This window comes from Solanum pennellii, chromosome 10 (assembly GCF_001406875.1).
Source record: "Solanum pennellii chromosome 10, SPENNV200".
Classification (NCBI taxonomy): Eukaryota; Viridiplantae; Streptophyta; class Magnoliopsida; order Solanales; family Solanaceae; genus Solanum; species Solanum pennellii.
This window is the reverse complement of record NC_028646.1, coordinates 47,684,964-47,706,881: the sequence shown is the minus strand read 5'-3', so window position 1 is coordinate 47,706,881 and position 21,918 is coordinate 47,684,964. Positions and strand designations below refer to the sequence as shown.

The 21,918-nt window shown below is 32.6% G+C and overlaps 2 protein-coding genes across 3 annotated transcripts; both read left to right on the top strand.

The window, feature by feature from the left end:
- Nucleotides 1-14,443: 14,443 nt before the first annotated feature.
- LOC107001301 lies at nt 14,444-18,193 on the top strand. The gene is made up of 5 exons (XM_027912118.1): nt 14,444-16,011; nt 16,212-16,745; nt 16,821-17,132; nt 17,214-17,310; nt 17,396-18,193. Exons 1-5 carry the CDS (start codon nt 14,444-14,446, stop codon nt 18,191-18,193), a joined length of 3,309 nt encoding a protein of 1,102 aa, XP_027767919.1.
- On the top strand, nt 16,765-21,848 carry LOC107002022. 2 transcript variants are annotated; one of them, XM_027912307.1, is made up of 9 exons: nt 16,765-17,132; nt 17,205-17,310; nt 17,396-18,580; nt 18,983-19,224; nt 19,322-19,534; nt 19,620-19,712; nt 19,818-19,919; nt 20,367-20,702; nt 21,745-21,848. In XM_027912307.1, the coding sequence occupies exons 3-9, from the start codon at nt 18,268-18,270 to the stop codon at nt 21,784-21,786; spliced, it is 1,341 nt and encodes a 446-aa protein (XP_027768108.1). In that variant the 5' UTR covers nt 16,765-17,132; nt 17,205-17,310; nt 17,396-18,267; the 3' UTR covers nt 21,787-21,848. The 2 variants fall into 2 exon arrangements, with proteins under 2 accessions (XP_027768108.1, XP_027768109.1); XM_027912308.1 differs by lacking the exon at nt 19,322-19,534 and having other exon boundaries at nt 16,767-17,132.
- The last annotated feature ends 70 nt before the right edge of the window (nt 21,849-21,918 follow it).

Below are 21,918 nucleotides of genomic sequence, written 5' to 3'. Positions count from 1 at the left end.
TAAAAAATTTTTTTTTTTTTTAAATGTAAATCGCTGCCTAGGCAGCGATTTATGTTTTTTAAAATAAAAATTTTTTTTTTTATAAATCGCTGCCCTGGCAGCGGTTTGTAAGAAGAAAAAAACTTTTTGGCAAAATCGCTGCTGGGGCAGCGATTTTACTTTTTCAGTTGAAGTAAATCGCTGCCGGCGGAGCGATTTTATTGTTTTGGTTTATATAAAATTTTATATACCCTTTTGGAATTTTTGTTAATATTTTCTACCGTTTGAGTTTCGGACTCCATATATGTTGCCCTTTAGGTACAACCTAGCCGGTAGTTTCAAAGAATTGGGAGATTTTGAGAGAATATGAAGTTTTGCAAAGGGTTTCAAAATTAGAGGGAAACATATAAAGGGTTGGAGGAGGGGTGGGGAGGTTTTGGAAATTAAATTTACCGTATAGGAAAATGAAATAATATAATATAATGTCGTTAATAGTAGATTGTCTCATTTTTATGATATAACGGTGACTCAATTATTGATAATTATCTAAAGTCGTGTTTTTCTTCTTTTGTAATGATAAGGTCACTCAACTTTGTTGATATCTCTTCAGAAGTATCCTTATTAACTTTTAAACGAGCAAAATATGATATGAAATTATATTTAATTTGTACGGTCTTTTTATTCTTTTTTTTTAAAAAAAAATCTACACTCATCAATAACTCGTCCTAGCTATAACTCGTAACTTAAATTAAGCATATTCACTTGGAAAAATCATGAGGAAAACTTTGATTTTTTTTATCACCAAAACTGATGGCATAGGTATATTTTTTTTTAAAATAATATCCATGGATACTTTTAGCACATTTATTGTAAAATCTCCCTAATTTAAATAACAAGGAAGAAGATAATATTTCGAAGAGTCATTTTTGGAAAGCATTGAAAACTAGAAAATTTGTTAAGTATGTTAAGTTGAGTTTTTAGTCAACTTAAAACGACCATAACTCCAATATTAGGTTGATTAAGGTGTGTTTCAATCTAATTTTAGGAAAGATCTTAGAATTATCTTTCCAACGCCACCGAGTTTGTGTGATTTCGAGTTTGTACGGGTGAAATATGCAAATTTGAAGTTGGGTTGCTCAAATAAGGACGGTCTAATCCGGATTTTTGAAGGGTAGTTTAGTCTTTTCATTACCCAATTACAGTTTTTCATTTTTAGTAAGTTACTAGTTTTAGGGCACCTTTGTTGCACGTGTGTCCCAATATTGCTAGCATATTTATCAAAAAAATAATAAGTTAATATCAAAAATATGTGGAAAGAGTAATATAAATTTGAAGAAAGAAAGTACAAATTGAATTTTACAGATAATTAAGTTACTTAAAAGACTTAGTTGTTCAATACAAAATACTAAGGATTGCCTAAACTTAGAAAAAATTATTAAATTTGGTTACATAGGTGCAATGTGTAATCAAATAATAAATATGTGGCTGTTTGTAAAACTACAACATGGCATGATAAAATATAAGTAGTGAGAAAATTTCCAAAATTAATGTTACTACAAATATTTCTAAAGAATCTTACCCCAAATTAAGCACAAATACAATATGTATACACATTTTAAAGTGTAAGAATATAACTAACATTTTTTAGTAATACAATTGTAGGAATAAGTTTTAAAGCTAGTATCCTAATCAACATTTTAAACCATCATAACATATAATTAAAAGGCAATTATTTATATGGAAGAAAATAAATATCAACCTCAGTACCAGATTTGTACTACTCTAGCAGATTTATATTCTTATGTAAATATGTCATATTTCTAAGATTATTCTGATGTTGGGAGTGTGATGAAACGAAGCATAATTATTCTATTTATCACTCTTTTATAAGTAAAATTTAACATAAAAATTTATATTGAATGTGAGCCCTTATAATTTATAAGAATGTGAATGGTCAATTTTTATTTTTAAGCGAAAAAGTCTATGTAAGGTTGATTATTATAACCATTACTTAGTATTTATTAACAATACATTAATAAATCAAATACACTCCAACATTCCATATTCTCCTTATCCATTATTTAGCCATTATTGCATTTACAATAAATAATGCATCATCAGCTTGAAAATTAGGGGCACAATGATAATTCCATTTTGAGTTAGGATCTTTCTCTCTATAAATATATGTGTATGGACTTTCTCTTTCTTTATCATAAGTATCCAAAATCTAATGCATAGTATCTCCTACCATCTAAAATAATCATTTTAAATCTATAAAGAAAAAATATTATAATTGAATCCACACTAAAATTATAAGTCTGCAATATACTAAAAGATCAGTAACAATGTATACATATGTCATTTTCTTCTCAAAATCTTTGAGGGTAAACTCCTCGATCTTTGTTTGACGTCATCACGCCTCATTTATCAGCAAGTCAAAATCATTAAAGTTCAAGCTTGATAAAAGAGATTCAACTATTATTCCTAAAAATACCTCAAAAAGATTCTTACCTCTATTTTGTAATTTTTCAGTGTTACATAATTTAGCCTCCGACTAAACCTATAAGTATTTTTATCCACATCTTAAACTACATAAAATTTATATTCAAGAAAAGAAACTTATAATTAGCACGTCAAAAATCTCACTATTGGATTAGTTAGAGAAAAGCTAAATACTGAAGTGCAAAAAAGAACTATGTAATAGAGCAAAAATACCAAAACTGTTAAAGCTAACAAAAAGAAAAACAATTTTTTTTACCTTATTTTGGAATGAGGAAATGAAAACTAACTTGAATATGAAAGGAAGTGTCCTGCTTTATTATTTACATTTATATTTATAATAAGTAATACAATTTGTAACTTGCATAGAAATAATAAAATACTCTAACAAATTAGTAGTAAGTGTTTAAATTGTCAGTATTGTTTTATTTGATAAATTTGTGATGAACTTTTATTGTTAGTTCATACGAAAATCACATAATTAATAACTCTTAACTATATTACTTATGAAGAATACATAAAAATAAAGTTTTTTTTTGTCTAACCCTTTGAATTACAAGAAATAAGAAATAAAAAAGAAGAAACAAAATTAATAGCTATTAAATATAGTGATGGTTAAACTATTAAACTCATTTTGCCTTTTGGTGATTTATTAGTATAATTTGATAAAAATAATTATAATAACTAAATACAAGATTTTTTTGAATGCTTTTTTTTTAAATTTTGTACATGAATATGAAGAAAATTGTTCATGATTAAAGGATAAAAATGTCCTGGAACTTTTAATGAACATTTTGATAATTGAACTTTCAATTTATAATCTGTCTACTTTTAGAATAGAAATATAACATATGCACCAATTGAAAATTTAGAAATTGGTATACCAGAAAATGAAAATTATGCTTCGTAGATTTAACTACAATGAATATAAATTTACTATTATGTTATTATTCTATAGATGATATTTATTATTAAAAGTAATATTAATATAATAACTCTTTTTAGAGAGTTTTAAAATGTAAAACAATTGATAAGTATAAAAACAGAAAATATAAAGGTAACAAAAAAAAGTTTTGGTAGTTCACAAGGTGTAGTGTAAACATTTTCACCTAAAAAAAAGATGAAAACTATAATACTATAATGAAATAACGATTACCAGGAGAAAGGAAAGAAACTATTAGCAGAAGAAAGATAAGAAATTATTTATTATCAGTACTTTAACCGTATAGAATCTTCACAAATAATAAAAAACATAATCATACGGTTCTTCAAAGTGAAGTGGAAATAATATTATTCCAAATAATCTTAATACAACAAATGTATATAACCACATATATAGATACTCACAAAGAAGACCAAAAACACAAGAGAAAAAGCAACAATCAATATGCATTAAATTAAAAAGTCTTTTAATTTTAAGTTAGGAACTTCCCACTTATAATAATACTAGTCATGGGAACGTGCATTGCACGTTTGTCCCCTAATTGACATTATCCTTTTGTATGTAAGTTTGACATAAGAATATAACTCTTCACAAATATAACATGAAAATCTTGTGAAAGATGTTGGAGGCTTGATATTTTCAATACTTCATAAAAAATAAACTTTTTATCATATCAGAAGAATTAATATATCTTAATTACTAAACTCAGGTTTAGTAATCCAAAAAGAAATTGACTACGTATAAAGAAAAATATTACAAAATGTCTAGGTGGTGTAACATCAAATTTATAGAAAAAATTACAAATTCAAATAGAAAAGAAAGAAAAGTAAATAAAGACATGACATCCATAAATGAACACATCAGTAGATGTTTTTCTTCCTACTATGATCATCATATTTTCTTCAGTTTAAGCAACACTTCGAGATTATATCCGACCCTAGTTACAGATGTGCTACAACTGCTTTCCCTAAAATAAAGTCTTGGAATGGCACAAGGGAATGTTGCACTTAGGATGTAGTCAGTTGTCATGACATGTTAACCAGTCATGTTATAGCACTGGACCTTAGTTGTAGTCAGCTTCGTGGAACTTTTAATCCCAATAGCAGCCTCTTCCAACTTTATCATTTTCAGACACTAAACCTTGCTTACAATCACTTCGATTATTCTTCTTCAATCCCACATAACATTGGCCAATTGAGGAATTCGAAGCTTCTCAACCTTTTTCATTCTTACTTTAGTGGGAAAATCCCAACAGAAATCTCATACTTTTCCAATTTTGTTTCAGTTGATCTTTCTCCTCCTTATAAGTATGGATTACAACTTGATCAGAGAACATTTGAGGCAATGCTTCACAACGTGACTAATCTGGAGGTACTATCTCTCTTTTGTCATCATCACATCTCCGATACCTGTCAATATTTATTCTTCCTTAAAGTACATGGATCTTGAATATACTAATCTGCAAGGTGTTCTCACAGAGAAATTTTTCCTTCTACCAAAATTGGAAAGGCTCAATTGAGTGGGAATGATCTTGTCAAAAAAGTTTTGCCAAAGATCCACCCGAGCAACACTCTTTTGGACATAAATACAACCGGATTTAAGCTATAGTCAACTCAGTGGTTCTTGTCCTCAATCACTTGTGAATCTCACAAACCTTTATAGGCTTGTCCTTTCATCAAATAAAATCACCGTTGATGAGGGAACAAGTAACACCTTTCCTAGTCTTGCAATTTCGGACTTATTATCTTGTGAACTGAAGAATTTTCCATACTTCTTGATAAATGTAAAGAATCTTTCATGTTTGGATATTTCTAACAATAAGATTTGTGGTCAAATCCCTAAGTGGTTTAGTAGTATGAGGTGTGACGCATTGCGGTTCCTAAATATTTTACATAATTCACTTACAGGAATTTAATTACTATAACCTATATTATCTTGATCTGAAATTTAACTTTCTTCCGGGTCCATTACCTTCATCCATTTGTTACATGAACAAGCTTAAATTTCTAGATTTATCACAGAACAACTTCAGTAATTTGATTCCAAGTTGCTTGGAAAGTATGACTAATCTAATGGCGTTGGACTTAAAGCAATAATTTCACAGGGAGTAGTCCACCGTTATGTGCGCAGAGTACTTCATTGAGAACCATTGTCCGGAATGGTAACCAATTTGAACGACCTGTGCAGATGTCGTTGGTCAACTATGATGGTCTAGAAATCCTTGATGTGCGTAACAACACTATAGATGACACATTTACAGCTTGGCTAGGAACTCTTGATCAGCTGCAGATCCTTATATTAAAGTCGAACAAGTTCCATGGACCTACAAGTACTTATAAGACTAAGTTTTGCTTTTCAAAGTTGCAAACTTTTTATCTTTCTCGTAATGAATTAAGTGGCTCACTTCCTGCAAAAGTTTTGGAAACTACAAGGTAATGATCAAATTAGCCAAAGGCAAGATCAAATATATGAAACTACTACTTTAGAGTGAACATAGCAACATAATAATTGAGGGTTCAGTGAGGTCGTATATACAAATAGTCAGCAATGAAGTGTATAAGGATTCATTGAGTTTGGTGACAAAGAAAACAATATGGATCTAGAAAGAATCAGCAGCACAATTATGACAGTCAGAGATATATCAAACAAACATTTTGAAGGTGTCAATTCGGAAGCACTAATGGAACTTGGTTTGCTTTGGTACTCAATGTATCCCATAACAATCTCGAAGGTCATATTTCAATGGAAAGGGAGGGAATTGAATATGCTTAAAGCGTTATCTATCTTGGGATCGGCTCACTGGAAAGATTCCCACCGAATTGACAAGATTAAAATATCTAAACCACTCTCTACCTCAGAGAGGTGCAATAACTGGAATTCCAGTCTTAAAAGCAGTTATTGCACCTAATGGATTCAAGTCATGATAATTTCTGAAAGCAGTTATTGCACCTAAAGGATTCAAGTCATGATAATTTATGAAAGTAGTTATTGCACTTATTGAATCCAAAAAATCAGTATGAGTTTGCTTGGCTTTCGAACATCCATAAACATATAACAATGGTTTCCGCCAGCAGCAAACTAATAATGCATTATCATATAACCACGGCAGTACATGGAATCGAACTTGTCAAAAACAACAAATAGATGAAACGAATAAGCTACATAAACACATACACACTAAACAAGGAAAGCAGAGCAGATTTTGATAGATAAGGAGAGGATAATGTTTTTTTACCTGGCAATGATCCATGTATTTGTTTTTGGCAAGATAAGAGAAACAGAAAAATGTGATCACATGTTGTTGGAGACATTTACATAGATCAATACAATATCTGAAAAGGTTTTGGAATACCTGGTAATTAAAGCAATGGAGTTGAAAAAATGGATTGTTACAGTGATGGAGGACTGTTCAGCAGCAATTACACGTTTTTGGGTGATTTAATTAGGGATGAGAATTTCAGCTAATTAATATTTTTATAAATTAATATTTAATTAATATTGTAGGGCAAAATGGTAATTACACTTTGAAGTTACAATCTTCCCACTTATAATAATATATGATATATTCATCCACATGTGCATTTTTTTTTCTACACTGTATACATACTTGTTAAAGGAGTAGATATTTTGTCTCGCTATATCTTGAATTTGTAATCAAATGATTCATTACTATTATCTAAATGCTAGATTCTCTAGTTACACAGGAAATTAAAAACTTAAGACTGTCAAGAAAAATGATAAAAGAAAAAGGAAAAAGTTAAGTCTATATCTAATTTCATTGTATGTGTATAAATAGGAGAAATTGTACTTAATTCAAGAAAGCACACTATTATTCTTTGATTTGGCGAGGAAAACAAAACAGCCACAATTTAACCACCGTATATTTTCTTGGACAATTTCAATAGAACCGAAGGCAATGAACCAATTTCCATCTCCTTGGTCCTGCTCTTTCAAACCTAGGAATTCCATTCTCACAAATATTTGTCATCTACTCCAACCAGCCTTTTCATTTTTTATTTTATTTGATTATCATTAGTCGACTCTAAGCTAAAGTCATTTCATTGACAAAAGAAGGCAGTCTGAGTTGAGCGGCAATTATCAAAACCAAAATTTCCAACACATTAACAAAAACATGGCAGATTGGGAACATTCTAGCGTCTAAAAGTGAGATCCATATGCAGTAAGACATTAAGAGTTTATTTCACCATTTTCTAGAACCAAGAACAACAATATGGACTTGAAGTCCCTATATATTGTTTAGACGTCAAAAGCAACAACATTTGATTTTTAGTTATGAAATATTAATATGGATGTCCCCGAATATTCTCTTTGATGTTTAGTTAATCCTTCACTACATACATCATAATGAATATAATTTGTACAACCTCTAACTTTTTCCATAATCTCCCATGTTAATGCTATGTTATAACCATTTTTTGTATGCCTCTATTCTTACTAAATAGAGAGAGGCATAGGAACTCATATTGTGTACACTTGAACATACAAGAGAAAGAACAAGAAATCGCTCTTCTCTTGTCTCCTTATTTCTATTGCTTTCATAACTAAGGGTCTATAACTTTGATGGTGAAGAAATGAAGTGTTGAGACGAAAATGGTTATCAGAAAGGTTTTTTCCTTTCGTCAATCCATAGTGAAATATCTTATTACCAAGCACACTTACGAAAATACTAAATTTACTTGAGATAACAGAGATTTAAGTAGGAAAAATAAGTCCCCACGTCCCCGGGTCCTTAAATCCTAGACGAAAGTTACACTGGAGTTCAATATTTTTTGTTAAGGAGTGAAAACCACTAAACTATAAGGAGAGGAGATTAAAAACAATATATTTAACGACGGAAATATAAAAAAGAATTCAAGGGTTAGAGCGAGATGGTTTGCTTTCACAGTACCACTTCCAACAATGGGAGTAGTAGAGCCACTAACAAACTTTAGCTTACCCAATGATGTTAATGCATGGGTTAAGTCAAGAGAAAATGGTACTCATACCACCATAGTTATCATTAATAGCACCTTTATTAATGATACACTGTCCACTACTCGAGGCTAGAAGGGCGGAATGTTTTCTACCCCTTTGAACAAAAAGAGAGTGAGATGACGAAGTGGATGTGCCATGATTTCCTCCAACTACTTACTTAATACCTGTAATGGAGTCCTTGTCGGCCCTGCCTATAGAAGAGAAAACCTTCATCACTGAAGCAAATTTAAATAGATTGATCTAAAAATTTTGAAGGAATTCATTTTTATATCTCATATTTAGCATCATGGCACATAACAACTATGGGAAAAAGTTAGGTGTTGATTGAAAAACTCAATTTGCTAAAAGAAATCATTGAGTTCATACATAGAATGACAACCATCATTTTCTTATGGCATCACTACTAAGAGTAGTTCTACACCAGCATATGCAACAAAGCCTCATTAGAAAAATGCCAAATTATCCTCTAGGCAACCTAGTCACACAGGAAAAAAAGACTCAATTTTTTTCAATATATTTGTTTAGGGAAAAAAACAAGAGAACTATGTACCTATCCTTACATCTTTGTTTCCAAATAACTGGTTCTTGAAAGACAAATTATTTGGATGCATCCTTCATCTGGTTAGCAATTCCTGCTTCGTTTGCGATAAATATCTTATATTCTCCTTATGACGAATCTTTAGAAACCTGAAGATCAATTCTCGATGCCATTTAAAGTATCTCAAGCTCACTTTTGACACCATTTAAATTGAAGCAAGTCATAGTATGAGATAAAAATAAAAATAAGTTAACATGATATAGTCCCAAACAGGAAAAAGAAACCATAGGAATAACATATAGCAATTTGTTATATCAAAAAGATGGCATAAAATATATACCAGGACCGAGAGCATGGATGTAGTTCTTGAAGCTACCCATCTCCACAAGTAGAATATAACAATAGGAATCCTAATAACTGAGGAAATCTATCTCAGACTTTTGGATTTCTAAAAACATGTATAGGAGATGCAAAGGTCATGACTCTTGGGAATTTGAAGGTGACGGTAAACTGTATATGATGGTTAGCATTCGCATTAGCATTAACATTTATTAATATGATAGGACTATTATTTAGGATTAATAATTAATAAATATTTTTATTTAGTTGAAGGGTGAAATGGTAATTCAACTTTTAACTTGGATTCTTCCCACTGTTATAATAGAGGATATATAATATATATGATGATGTGACCTCTAAACTGAGTTAGTTCAGTTTACGCAATTAAGAAATATGCCAGGTCATTGAGAGAAGGAAAAACAGGAGAAAGAATAAGAGAAACTCAAGATTCGTCAAGTTCTTGCGATTTTGGTTGTGGAATTCACCAAGGATTCAATCCTACGATGTATGTGAGACGTTCATACTGTTGAATTCATTCACCCACGCGCCAAAACATGTTTGTTTAGAGAAATTTTTTTCTAGAAAGTTCAAAGTATGATGTTCTTGAATTATGTTCTAGAAGTTTGCTTTAGTTCCTTATATATGATGGAATTGTGAAGTTCTTCATGAACTCGTGTCATTTTAAGGGTTGCTTCGGGTTAGATTCTTGTGTATATATACTGGGTATTTGAATCTAAAGATGGTTGAATAAAGAATTAGATATAGGCGAATTATGGTGACAAAATGAAGGAAAAAAATCGACCAGGTTTTGGCACGCAAGTCCGCATTGTGGACTTGCTCCCCAGTGTAAAAAAATCACCTCTGCGTCGCACTTAGGAGACGAACTCCTCTGTTTCAAAATTAAACTTCGCGATAAAATAATTCAATACATCTCCACGTCATGGACTAGTTTCCAAATAGTGATTTCATGATCTTTTCCATGATTAACTAGCTAAAAGAGTCCCAAACATCATGAGATCCTTCCTATCACAAATTACAATCCTTGAATCCATTAATTCAATTCAAGAAAAGTTAAGAAGTTAAGAATCAAGTGAAGAGAAATTCATAAAGTTTTTCGAATGTCTTTTAAAAACGTTTTAACTTTGTTTTAAGCCTAAAGATTTGAGTTAAACAAAGAGTAAGGACTTGAGTTCATTTCTTCAAAAGTTATAACGGAACTAAGTATTCCCAAGAGTTTAAAATGTTTTTACATTTGAACAAGAAAGTGAACCACCGGTTTCCAAAAGAGCTTTTATTCTATGTTTTGAGTCATTATCACAAACCAATGAAAGACTTTCTTAAAAACATATACGCTAAGTATATTTGGTAATAGCACTACAAAAAAACACCTAAATCGTGGGGGTTTCAAAGCGGAGGTTAGCTACACCTCCCACATATTACATTAAATAACGGGGGTTTAATAGCTGACGGAAAATAAAAATATTTAGCGGGATTTAAAACCCCTAAAGAAAAATTTAAGTAAATACCGGGAGTTTAAACATCTGCTATTTCAGAATATATTTTTTATTAAATAATATAAGATATATATTTTTTATTTATGAAATGCAAATACTCACAACTTTTGGAAATAGATAATTTAATAAAAAGTTATTTTTACTTTAAATTGCAAAACACAAAATAAACCCAACTTTAGGAAACTTTCAAATTATCTCTCTCACTGTCACACTTCTCTCACTGTCACAAGCACCTCCGACGTCTAGCGGTACTTCTCCGTCGTCACCATCGCACTCCTCCGGCGTCACAGCTCTATAAACTTCAGCTACTCACGAGATTCAAAATGGGATAGGTGTTGTAAGGTAATGTTTTCCACTTATCACCTCTTTGAATAATGAACCAGCCTCATATTTTTGGATTTTCTCATCTGAATCTTCACAAATTGTACAAATTATTGCTTGTATTTACTAAGTAAGCTTGTTTCTTTGCTGTTTGTATAGATGCATGGAGGTAAAATTAGGTTAATATTGTTGTATTAGTCTTGGAGGAAAAATTCAAATTATTAAATTTGAACATGTATTTTGTTGTAGAATTAGGTTTATTTTGTTATAATTTTGGCGATAATTACAAACTTTTCGAGGCATTTTGTGTCTACAGATTCTTAGTCTCAATCGTGTAGCTCAACAGGTGGCTTGTTTCTTTGTAAAATCTATCTTCTCTGTCAATCCTTGTTTATGCATAAGGTGTATATAGTTTCTCTTTGTTTAGCTGTTACATATGCCCTCGATTCACTTATCTCTGTATACTTGTATTGGTTATCACATTCTGATGGTCCACCGCCATCTCCACCCTTTTCAAAGCTATTCAGGGTAAAATTAGCTTTGGTATTACCAGTCACTGGAGGTGAACATTTGTAAGTGAACAATCCCTTCTAATAACATATCTCAACTTCTTCACAAATCCCTCTCAAAAGCATTGACATATTACTATCCCTTTGCTGGGGTTTTAAAAGACAATACGTATGTTGATTGCAATGACAGGGGAGCTGAGTTCTTGAATGTTCGTGTCGATTGTCGTATGTCTGACTGTTATCAATTCATGTGATAATGATAGGAGTGGTAAAAATTGTGTATTTCCACAAGGATTCTGTTTTGGAAATGGTAGTGATTCTTTTGATGGTAGATTAGCAATGACTCAACTACTCATTTCGATTGTGGCGGAATAGCAGTCAGCTTTTGCTTCTCTCACAATATTGTCAATGGATAATGTGCATAGATAGGATTTGTTACATATTGATGCAGTTATAGAATGAAGAGAAGTTCTCTTAATGTGGCATAGATCATGCAAGGGGATAGAGTATTCTGTAATATACTTTTCTTGACTAGATGTGCATCATGTGCAGCCTCCAAAGCATCCTTTGAAGTAATGATCTCAATTGTCAAATCCTCAACTGTCTTCTCAACTTTATTTGATACCGAAACAGCTTCTTCTGCTTTTTCCACAGCAACATCTTTTTCGGATACCAATAAATCATAATCCTTACGGAGAACATCTAATTCGGAGTTAACAGATTTTAAAAGTGCAAGCTAGTAGAGAGAGCGCATTTTTATTAGTTAATTAGGAAAGGATGATTCATTCGGATCGACATGAGAGTCCAACTACATTGCCAGAATCACGGCTCGGCTTGTTCTTCGAGCCTTACTTCTCCCTTCCCCCTCTCCCCGTTCCTCGTCTTTCACGCACCGAACAATGTGTGTCTTCTCCCCTTTTGGATCTGTCTGAGGCTAAGATAACTCAAGTGGTAGAAAAATGTTATAGGTGACCTTATTGCACACTCTCAACACAAAAATGTCCAAAATAAACCACAATAATGATCAATTATATCATTGATAACTTCATGTATTTTTTTAAAGGAACATACAAAAAGTGACTCAAGAAAGTTGGACAGTAGATGACCCAATACAGAAGGATGTCATTGTCAAATGAAACTAACATTGCTTTGAGCATTTTTGTTTGGACTCTACGAGTTTAGAAAGTAATTTGGTTGTGTTATTATTTTTTACTATTATCTAAACCAAAATGAAAGTGCTGACAACTATATATGAAAATATGGCTATAAATAGTTTGGTAACTTGCTTTTTTTTCTTTTCTTTCATAGAAATGGTCCATCACATAGTTTGTACATTTTAAATAAAGACATGACATTTTTGTGAAAGGCATATATCATCATGATGTAATACTTTGGAAGGACTAAAGATTCGAATAGTGGGTCGATATAATCAACGGTGATAAAAATTACATACGAATTAACATATTTAAGGTCATGTTTGCTCTTGTACTGTCTAATATCGAGCAACTTTGCCTTATTTTTAAAACTTATGATCAAATTTTATTGTTTTAGATAAGTCAGATACTTTCAAAACTAGCACTTTTGCATCTTCTGCATCCTGACATTGTTTCTTATACAATGGGATCTCCTCTTGCACTTTTGTTAGTTCTTGCTCGATAAGATTCCGTCTCTGCACAACCAAAGAAGAAAAAAAAACGAACTTTCCAAGTCAAGAAAATAACATGAAAGAGCCTGTAAGGCCAAGCTTCGAGAGGCGTTGGAGAGAATACCTCGACTGTCTGTTGTCGATGAGCCTTCCAGTCAACAATCCCTCCAAACTTTGAAACTGCCTGTTTCACATATTGGATTGGTGCTGCTGTATCGATATTAACTCTGTTTGCATCAACGTTCTCAGGCTGCTTAGACTGAGCTGTAGGACCTGGAATCTTCCATTTCCAGTCAAGAAAATATGTTCTCATTAACCAGTCTTTCGTCTGTTTACGTTCATTCTAGTTTATCATTTTAAGACAAATTCAACATTTAGGATTCAGGAACATATTTTACCATTTTTGATGAATACTGACTTGAGTGACATGATTTCTAGTGATCTGGCTAGTTCATAACTTGAGTTTTCATAGATAGATTCATAACTTTAAGTTAGTCGTTCTATATAAGCAAATGTTGTGATATCATGACTGTTGTTTAGATATTCCTTTTGCATAATCTTATAGAAAATATTTCTTTTGTTTTATTTATCAGGTCTGACCTCCCTTTCAATATTTGGTTTATCTTGAACTGGAGCAGGAACTGGAGAGCTGCTAGATCTTGTTTGTTTAAGGATAAAGAAAGTTGAGGTACTCTGACCCCCTTTTGATATATGTTGGTACTCTTTGATGATAGCTTGATGAACTTCCTGGTATCAAGTCATTTGTTGATGCTGATGCTGATCTTTCTCAATCTCAGCTATCTGTTTTATTTTACTTACAAAATAAATCAATGAGTTTCTGCCGAATAAGTTAGTACATACACAAAGTGATTGAATATCGAGTACAAGCCTGTAAATAATTTAGGTGCGCTTACTACAGTAGTACTAAATAGAGAAAAAATAGACATTTTCTCTCAGATTGTTGTTCGGTAAATCCACATCCACTTCCTTTGTTCATTATGTTACAATTTTGGCATGCAAAAAGAAAACATTATGACCATTTCTGCATATACTCCATTTCTGCATTAGCTGGTACATAAAATTGTTAAAATATCACTCTAACCTTATTATTTTCTCATGAAAATCTTATAGGTGATATTGTCTGCTAATTTTGTTTTTTCGATGGATAAATCTTGGATTAGAATGCCAAGGACCACAAAGGAATATCTGGTTGGTTTGAATCAGTTTTTGGAATTTGCTTTTAAAAATGGAGCTATAGAAGATAGAATAAAATGCCCGTGTCCTCAATGTTGTTTTGGAAAATGGCAGACTAGAGAGGTAGTATTTGATCATTTGATTTGCAAGCCATTTCCTCAAAATTATGTCATTTGGGTTATGCATGGGGAAACAAGTGTGTTACAAAATTCTAAAAGCAGAGAGTTTACTCAGGATACACTGCCTCCAAAAAATCCTGTAGAATTATTGATTAACGAAGCATTTCATGGCTTTAGGCAAGAGAGATTTGATGTAGGTCCATCGCAAATAGTGGCAGAAGAAGAGATATTAAAGGATATACCCACATCATATGACAAAGACTTTTTTGAGTTGCTCAAAGATGGAAGGGAAGAATTGTATGAAGGGTCTAAGTACTCAAAATTAGAGTTTTTGTTAAAGTTATATCACATAAAGTGTTTGTCTAGTCTAAATGACAAAGGAATGACTATGATATTGGATCTACTCAGGGATGCCTTTGAATTTGCAAAGATCCCTGATTCTTTTTATGAGGCTAAGAAAACTATCAACAAGTTATGTCTTGATTATGTTAAGATTGATGCTTGTCCAAATGATTGCATGTTGTATTGGGGAGATGATGTTAATGAGGAAACATGCAAGCATTGTCATACTTCGAGATGGAAGCTTGATGAGAAGAATACAAACATTAAAGTGGTTGCTAGGGGTAAGAAGAAAAAAAAGAGACCTGCAAAAATTTTGCGTTACTTCCCATTAAAGCCAAGATTACAAAGACTGTTCATGTGCTCTAAGATGGCAGAACATATGAGGTGGCATATGGAAGGTGGTAACAAAGATGGAATCTTAAGGCATCCTAGAGATGGTGAGGCGTGGAAGAGATTTGATACAACTTATCCTGAATTTGCTTTTGAATCTCGAAATGTTCGATTAGGGTTAGCTAGTGATGGTTTCAATCCCTTTGGAGCGATGAGTACTAATAATAGCATTTGGCCTGTAATTTTGGTTCCATATAACCTACCACCTTGGTTGTGCATGAAACAACCAAATTCTATTCTATCAATGATCATTCCAGGTCCACGAATGGTGGGAAATAACATAGATGTATACTTACAACCACTTATTAAGGAGTTGAATGAGTTGTGGAGTGAAGGTGTACAGACTTTTGATTCATCAAAGAATGAAATGTTTAGAATGCGGGCAGCTCTTATGTGGACAATTAGTGATTTTCCGGGACTCGGTATCTTATCTGGTTGGAACACATATACCGGTTTTGCATGTCCATCTTGTAATTTTGACATGAAACCTTGTCGACTTACTCATAGTAGAAAGTGGTGCTTTGTTGGTCATCGTCGATTTTTGGCAAGAAATCATAAATTCAGATTAATGAGGAATCATTTTGATGGAACTGTAGAAGAAAGAAACCCCCCCAAAAAGTTATCTGGATCTGATATTTTGCAACAAGTGACAAATATTAATGTTACATTTGGAAGACAAGAAAAGTTGAATGATAAAATAAAAAGAAAAAGAAAAAAAATAGACAAAGCAGTGTGGGTGAAGGTTCAACTAAACAGTGGAAGAAAAAAAGCATATTCTTCAATCTTCCTTATTGGGAATCCAACTTGTTGCGCCATAATTTAGATGTTATGCATATTGAAAAAAATGTTTTTGACAATATTATTCACACTCTGTTAAATGATAGAGAAAAGTCAAAGGATCACATTGAAGCTCGAAAAGATCTACAAGATATGGGTATAAGGGAAGACCTTTGGGCAGATGAGAATGGTGATTTTCGGCTTGGTGCATTTACAATTCCAAAGGATAAGAAAGTGACCTTCCTTACAACTTTAAAGAATATCTTAATGCCCGATGGTTATTCGAGTAATATATCTCGTTGTATACATCTAGAATCAAAGAGGATCTTTGGATTAAAAAGTCATGATTGTCACATCATTATGGAACAATTACTGCCGGTAGCAATTCGCAATGTGCTTCCAAATCAAGTTGTAGCAATTTTGGTAGAGTTCTGTTCCTTTTTTAGACACATTTGTCTGAAAAATTTGAGCCTCATGGACCTTGAAAAACTACAAAAACGGATTGTTATCACTCTTTGCCACCTAGAGATGTTGTTCCTTCCATCCTTTTTTACTGTAATGGTTCATTTAACTGTCCATTTAGTGGACGAAGTAATACAAGGTGGTCCAGTACATTATCGATGGATGTATTTTGTTGAAAGGTAAAATATCTTATTTTTAAAAACTTTTGTCTCAAAGTAAATGCTTGTTCTAATACTATGTAATTTTAATGGTAGATTGTTAGGTCATTTCAAGTCACTTATAGGGAACAAATCACAGGCAGAAGGATGTATAGCTGAAGGTCAAAAAATTGAAGAAGCTCTAACTCTTTATTCTCGTTATTTTGAGGATATCGAATCGAGGGTAAATAGGCCTAAACGAGTAAATGATGAAACAAATCATGATGAGGTTCCTGAAAGGTCATCTATGTTCCCTCGACAAGGTAAAGTTGTCGGAGGCTTCATAACATTTGCTTTGACTCATTTGGAGAAAACTCAAGCTCATCGATATGTATTACTTAATTGCGCTTCAGCAAAGCCATTTATTGAGTAAGTAATTTAAATAAGCTTGATCTATTAAAAAACATTAGTAAAATGGTTGTTCATTGATTTTATTTGTAGTGAATTTAGGCAACACATTAAAAGGAGTTCAAGAGGCAGAAAACCTTCGATAACAGAGGTAGAAAAGAGAATTAATAGAGAGTTTACTGATTGGTTTCCTAAGCGGGTGAGTGATTGAAATTAGATGATAGTTTTGCATAGGATTTCTAATTCAATTTAGAATATCTGACGAAAATATTTTTCTTATTTAGATAATGAATCCAGATATAGAAGACACAATCTCTGATGATATAAAGTTTTTAGCACAAGGTCCAGCGCCATATGCAAGAAGATTCACTGCTTATAACATTAATGGGTTCAAATTTCGAACTTTGTCAAGAGAACAAGGATTGAAAACTCAAAATAGTGGAGTTTTTCTTATGTCTAACACTTCTTGCGTTGCATCTAGTGCTGATAGAAATGCAAGACAAGCAGATTTGCCATATTATGGGAAGTTGGAAGATATTATTGAGCTTAACTATTATGGAAAGTTCAGGGTTGTGCTTTTCAAATGCAAGTGGGCTGACACTACTCGAGATAGAGGGTTTAAAAGAGATGTTTGGAACTTTAATTGTGTCAATTTTTCTAAATTGATTCACACCGGTGATCGTGAGGATGATGATCCTTATATTGAAGCATCACAAGCAAATATGGTTTTCTATGTTGATGATGAAACAGATAAAGAATGGAGTGTAGCTATACATTTACAACCAAGAGATGTGTTTGACATGGGACAAGTTGATGAAGAAGAGATATTTGAGAATGAGCCCTACCAACAACAAGAATTTGAAAATTTTTTCGATGTTGATTATGGAAATGTCCAAATCTCAACAGAGGAGCATATGTCGAACACACATAGCATGCTTTTTAGTTTTGGTGTAAAGGAAAAACTATTTGTATATGCTAATCACATCACTCTTTTATTAAGATTTGAACTTTTCATGTGTGTGTGGATCTGGATACAAATTTCTTATGAAAATCTGCAGTCTTATAACTGGATGAACCAGTAATCTTTACAAGTATTGCAATAACAGTATTTTTTTTAAGAATTTCTTATTTATCTTATCTTTGGTTTATTGTAGAAATGGCAAAGACCAAGCGCTTGCAGAACTTGCAAAACTCAGTTCAAACACAACCTACATTGTCAGTTCAGCCCAACGCACAACCAACCACATCACAATCGATTTCATCAGTTCAGGCGAAAAAACAGATGACTTCCTCAGTTCAGGCTACATCACAGCCGGTTCAGTCAACTCAGGCTGCATCACAGTCTATTTCCTCAAATCAGGCTGTATCACATTCGACTTCATCAAGTCAGGCCGAATCACAACCGAAATCATTTAAGAAGCGTGTTGTTGGACGTGAGTCTACGGAGTATTGGACCGTAGAAGCAATAGGTAAACTTTACACTTCTGCTTTCTTTTTCATCTTTTTTTCTTCTTCTCCATTTGTCTTGTTTTTCTTCTTCTTGTTAGAGGGGCTTGTCCTATTTTTCCCCTCACTTTTCATCTTCTTTTCTACCTACTCCCTTCATTTTAATCACAAAGTGAAAAAAAAATACAAGTTTCTTGGTTTTCCCTCAATGTCTTGATGATCAAAAGTCATTATTGCTGCAATTGAAGGGAAACAATTAAAAACATAATACATCACATAATAAAGAATAATAAAAGGCAACAACCCACTGTGGAACAATAGAGGGAAACAATTAAAAACATAAACAAGTACTACAACCCACTCTAGAACATGATTGGTTGGAAAATTGAACATGTTTTCATTTTATATCATTTTCACTATTCCAGATTCAGAAGGAAACAAAAAGAAACTCAAAGTGAAAGTCAAAGAAGTGCTAAATTTATCTGGAGAAGATCGTATTGTGGTCAATTTTGACTACCTGGATTGTCCATTTGGAGAAGCACAACCCCTTCTTTCTGGTTTTTGTGGAATTTTAGCTGCTGATTCGTCCTTATTTCCAATGCACTTTGACAAATGGCCAAATATGCCTATGTCATACTTCGATAGCGTCTTTGATCAAATCATAGTGGTATAAACTCTATATTCTGAATACTATACTTATATTCTTTTCTCGAATCTTTATATTTAAATTTAATAGGTAAGCTAACTAGTGTTTATTATTGAAGCCTCGATTTTTTTTTGAGACAACCAACTTAGCTGCTCGACGATATGTTTATAACTGTATTTCAAAGAAGTGGAGTGCAAATAGGTTGGACATATGGAAAGTGTTCAGTGATCCACTTAAAAGCAAAACTCAGATTATGGATAATGTTCCACCTGGAATTCCAAGAGATCAGTGGACTTCTTATGTTAATTATCGTTATAAAAAAGAAACACAGGTATATATATTTAATTGTTTTAAGTAGTATGTGTAGTCATATAATTACTTTCTAATGATTGAATTTCGTGTATCTTTTTTGTTAGGAAATGTGCAACAGAAATGCTGAAAGTCGAAAGAAACAAATCATTCCACACACAGGTGGATCCAAAGCTAACTCTAGAAGAAGGGCTGAAATGGTTAAAGATTTTAGTTCTTTTCATTTTATTTAGTTATTAAGATGACTTATTTTGTAATTATTTTTAATTAGTTAAGTTATTCTAAGTTGATTGTTTTGCTTATAGATGGCTGAGACCGGTCAAATGCCTGGGCGAGCAGAACTTTATCTTGCTACTCATAAGAATGTAGATGGAGCATATGTAAATGAAGCGGCAAAAGTTATCTGTGTAAGTTAGTTAATGGGGGAAATAATAGCACTCCAGTTCCTTGGTTGTGTCAAGTCTGTCCCTATTCTATTAACAAGTTAAGTCAAGCAGTTTATGTTTAGTCTCTTATTTATTTTAAACCTGAGATTCTCTGTTAATATTTTCGTCATTGCTATTGTTCAAATCAGTTTGATGGTGCCTTGTTTAGTATAGTGTGCTGTCATTTTGAAGTGATTTAAAATCCTTGCTTGAGTAAATGATTTAAAATTATGTCTCACTAATTATCTCTCACTTGGATTGAATATATGCATGTACTTTGCTTATTTTATGAATGCTAAACTCAGGAGTAAAGGAATTCCTAACTCAGGAATATGTGAATGCACTTTGATTATATTTAGGTAATACATCTTTGTTCTCAATTACTTTTTAAAATTTTGATAAAGTGTTCTGTGTGTGTACTATACTCAGGAAAAAATTCAGCAAACTCTGAGTCAAAGCACTGTGGATGAGTCTATAATATCGCCAGATGATGCAGTTGGAAAAATTCTAGGAAAAGAGCACTCTGGAAGGGTAAGGTGTTTGGGATTAGGAGTTGTTCCCACTAGAGTTTTTAAACAAGCAAGACCTCGATTCAGCGGTATGAATGCTTCGAGTGTTTCATGTCCATCCAATTGCCAGGAGAACTACAATAAATTGTTGAATTCTCACATTCAAATGATGGCTGCTTTCAAGTCATATATGATAATGAAAGAAGGGGCATTACCAGAACAATTTGTGGGGTTATTTGCTCCTACTACTACAATGGTAAATATAATGTTTACATTCTCTCTTCTTCAATGACCTTATTTATATATCAGATATGTTCGTTTAGTTTACATCAAATGCTAATTGAAAAACAAATGCTAGTGCATCAAATGCTAATTGAAAAACAATTCTACATATGCATGGCCACTGCTAGTGCATAATGTGCAGCAAATTGGCCTTTACTGTCCAATATTTGTAAATGGAGATGATTTTCCTTTTGAGCTTCTTGTGCAACATTATGTACTCTTATGGAAATACACAACAACCTAATTTATAGTCCATGAAGAGTTTTCTTTTGGCGTCTAAACGACAAGTTTGTATTTACTTTGCATTGTTCTTGTTGTTGACTTCTTTTCCTTAGCCTGCCGAGTAACATCAGGTAAATCATAGGATGTGTGTAACCCTTTGGACTTTCTGCTCCTTCTTGTTGGTGCTTTCTGCAATTAGATAGCTATGCTTATGTGTGCACCCAATAGTGTGGTCTACTGGTCGATTAGGGGGGGGGGGAAATCATTGGAAATTAGGGTTCAAATGTCAATAGAGACAAGAAACATTAGGTGATTTCTTCTCATTCCCAAAGTCTTGGTAGGCAGAGGTTAGCAAGTACTCGGTGAAATAGTCAAGTTTGCATAAGTTGATCCAGGTACTGTCAGAAGGCAAGAAAGAAAAAAAATAGCTATTGTACGTATGCATATTTGCACATATGCAGATATGTACTACTATTGTTATTTGTTGAGGTCGAATCAGTTTTAGGATTTGTGATTTTCATATCCTTAAATGCAATCATGCTATGAGTATTTCCGCATAAACTCATCTGAATTGCTTGGTCTTGTTGTACTTGCAAAGACAATTCATATCTCTAAGCAAATTGCATGATTACATCTCCTATTTGTTAATGAGTGGCATTGGTATTTACTTTCATAGTAGTGAATTTAGTATTGTTGTTCACATGCTTAGTGTTAGCTTGCATTATTTCATATTTTATCGGAGTAAAAGTCTTGAGTTTGGATGAAGTCACTTACATGTGTATTTTTCTTTGCAGCCAGGTGATGTTAGTGATAGTAATCGTAGTGAACCCCGCTGAAGTTTCATGAACAATTGTAGATCCTTTCTTGAGTTTGGATGCTAGTGATCTAAAGTTTAAGCAATTTTTTGTAGTGATTTAAAGTTCAAGCAAGTTTTTTGTAGTGATTGAAAGTTTCTTGTAATAATATGG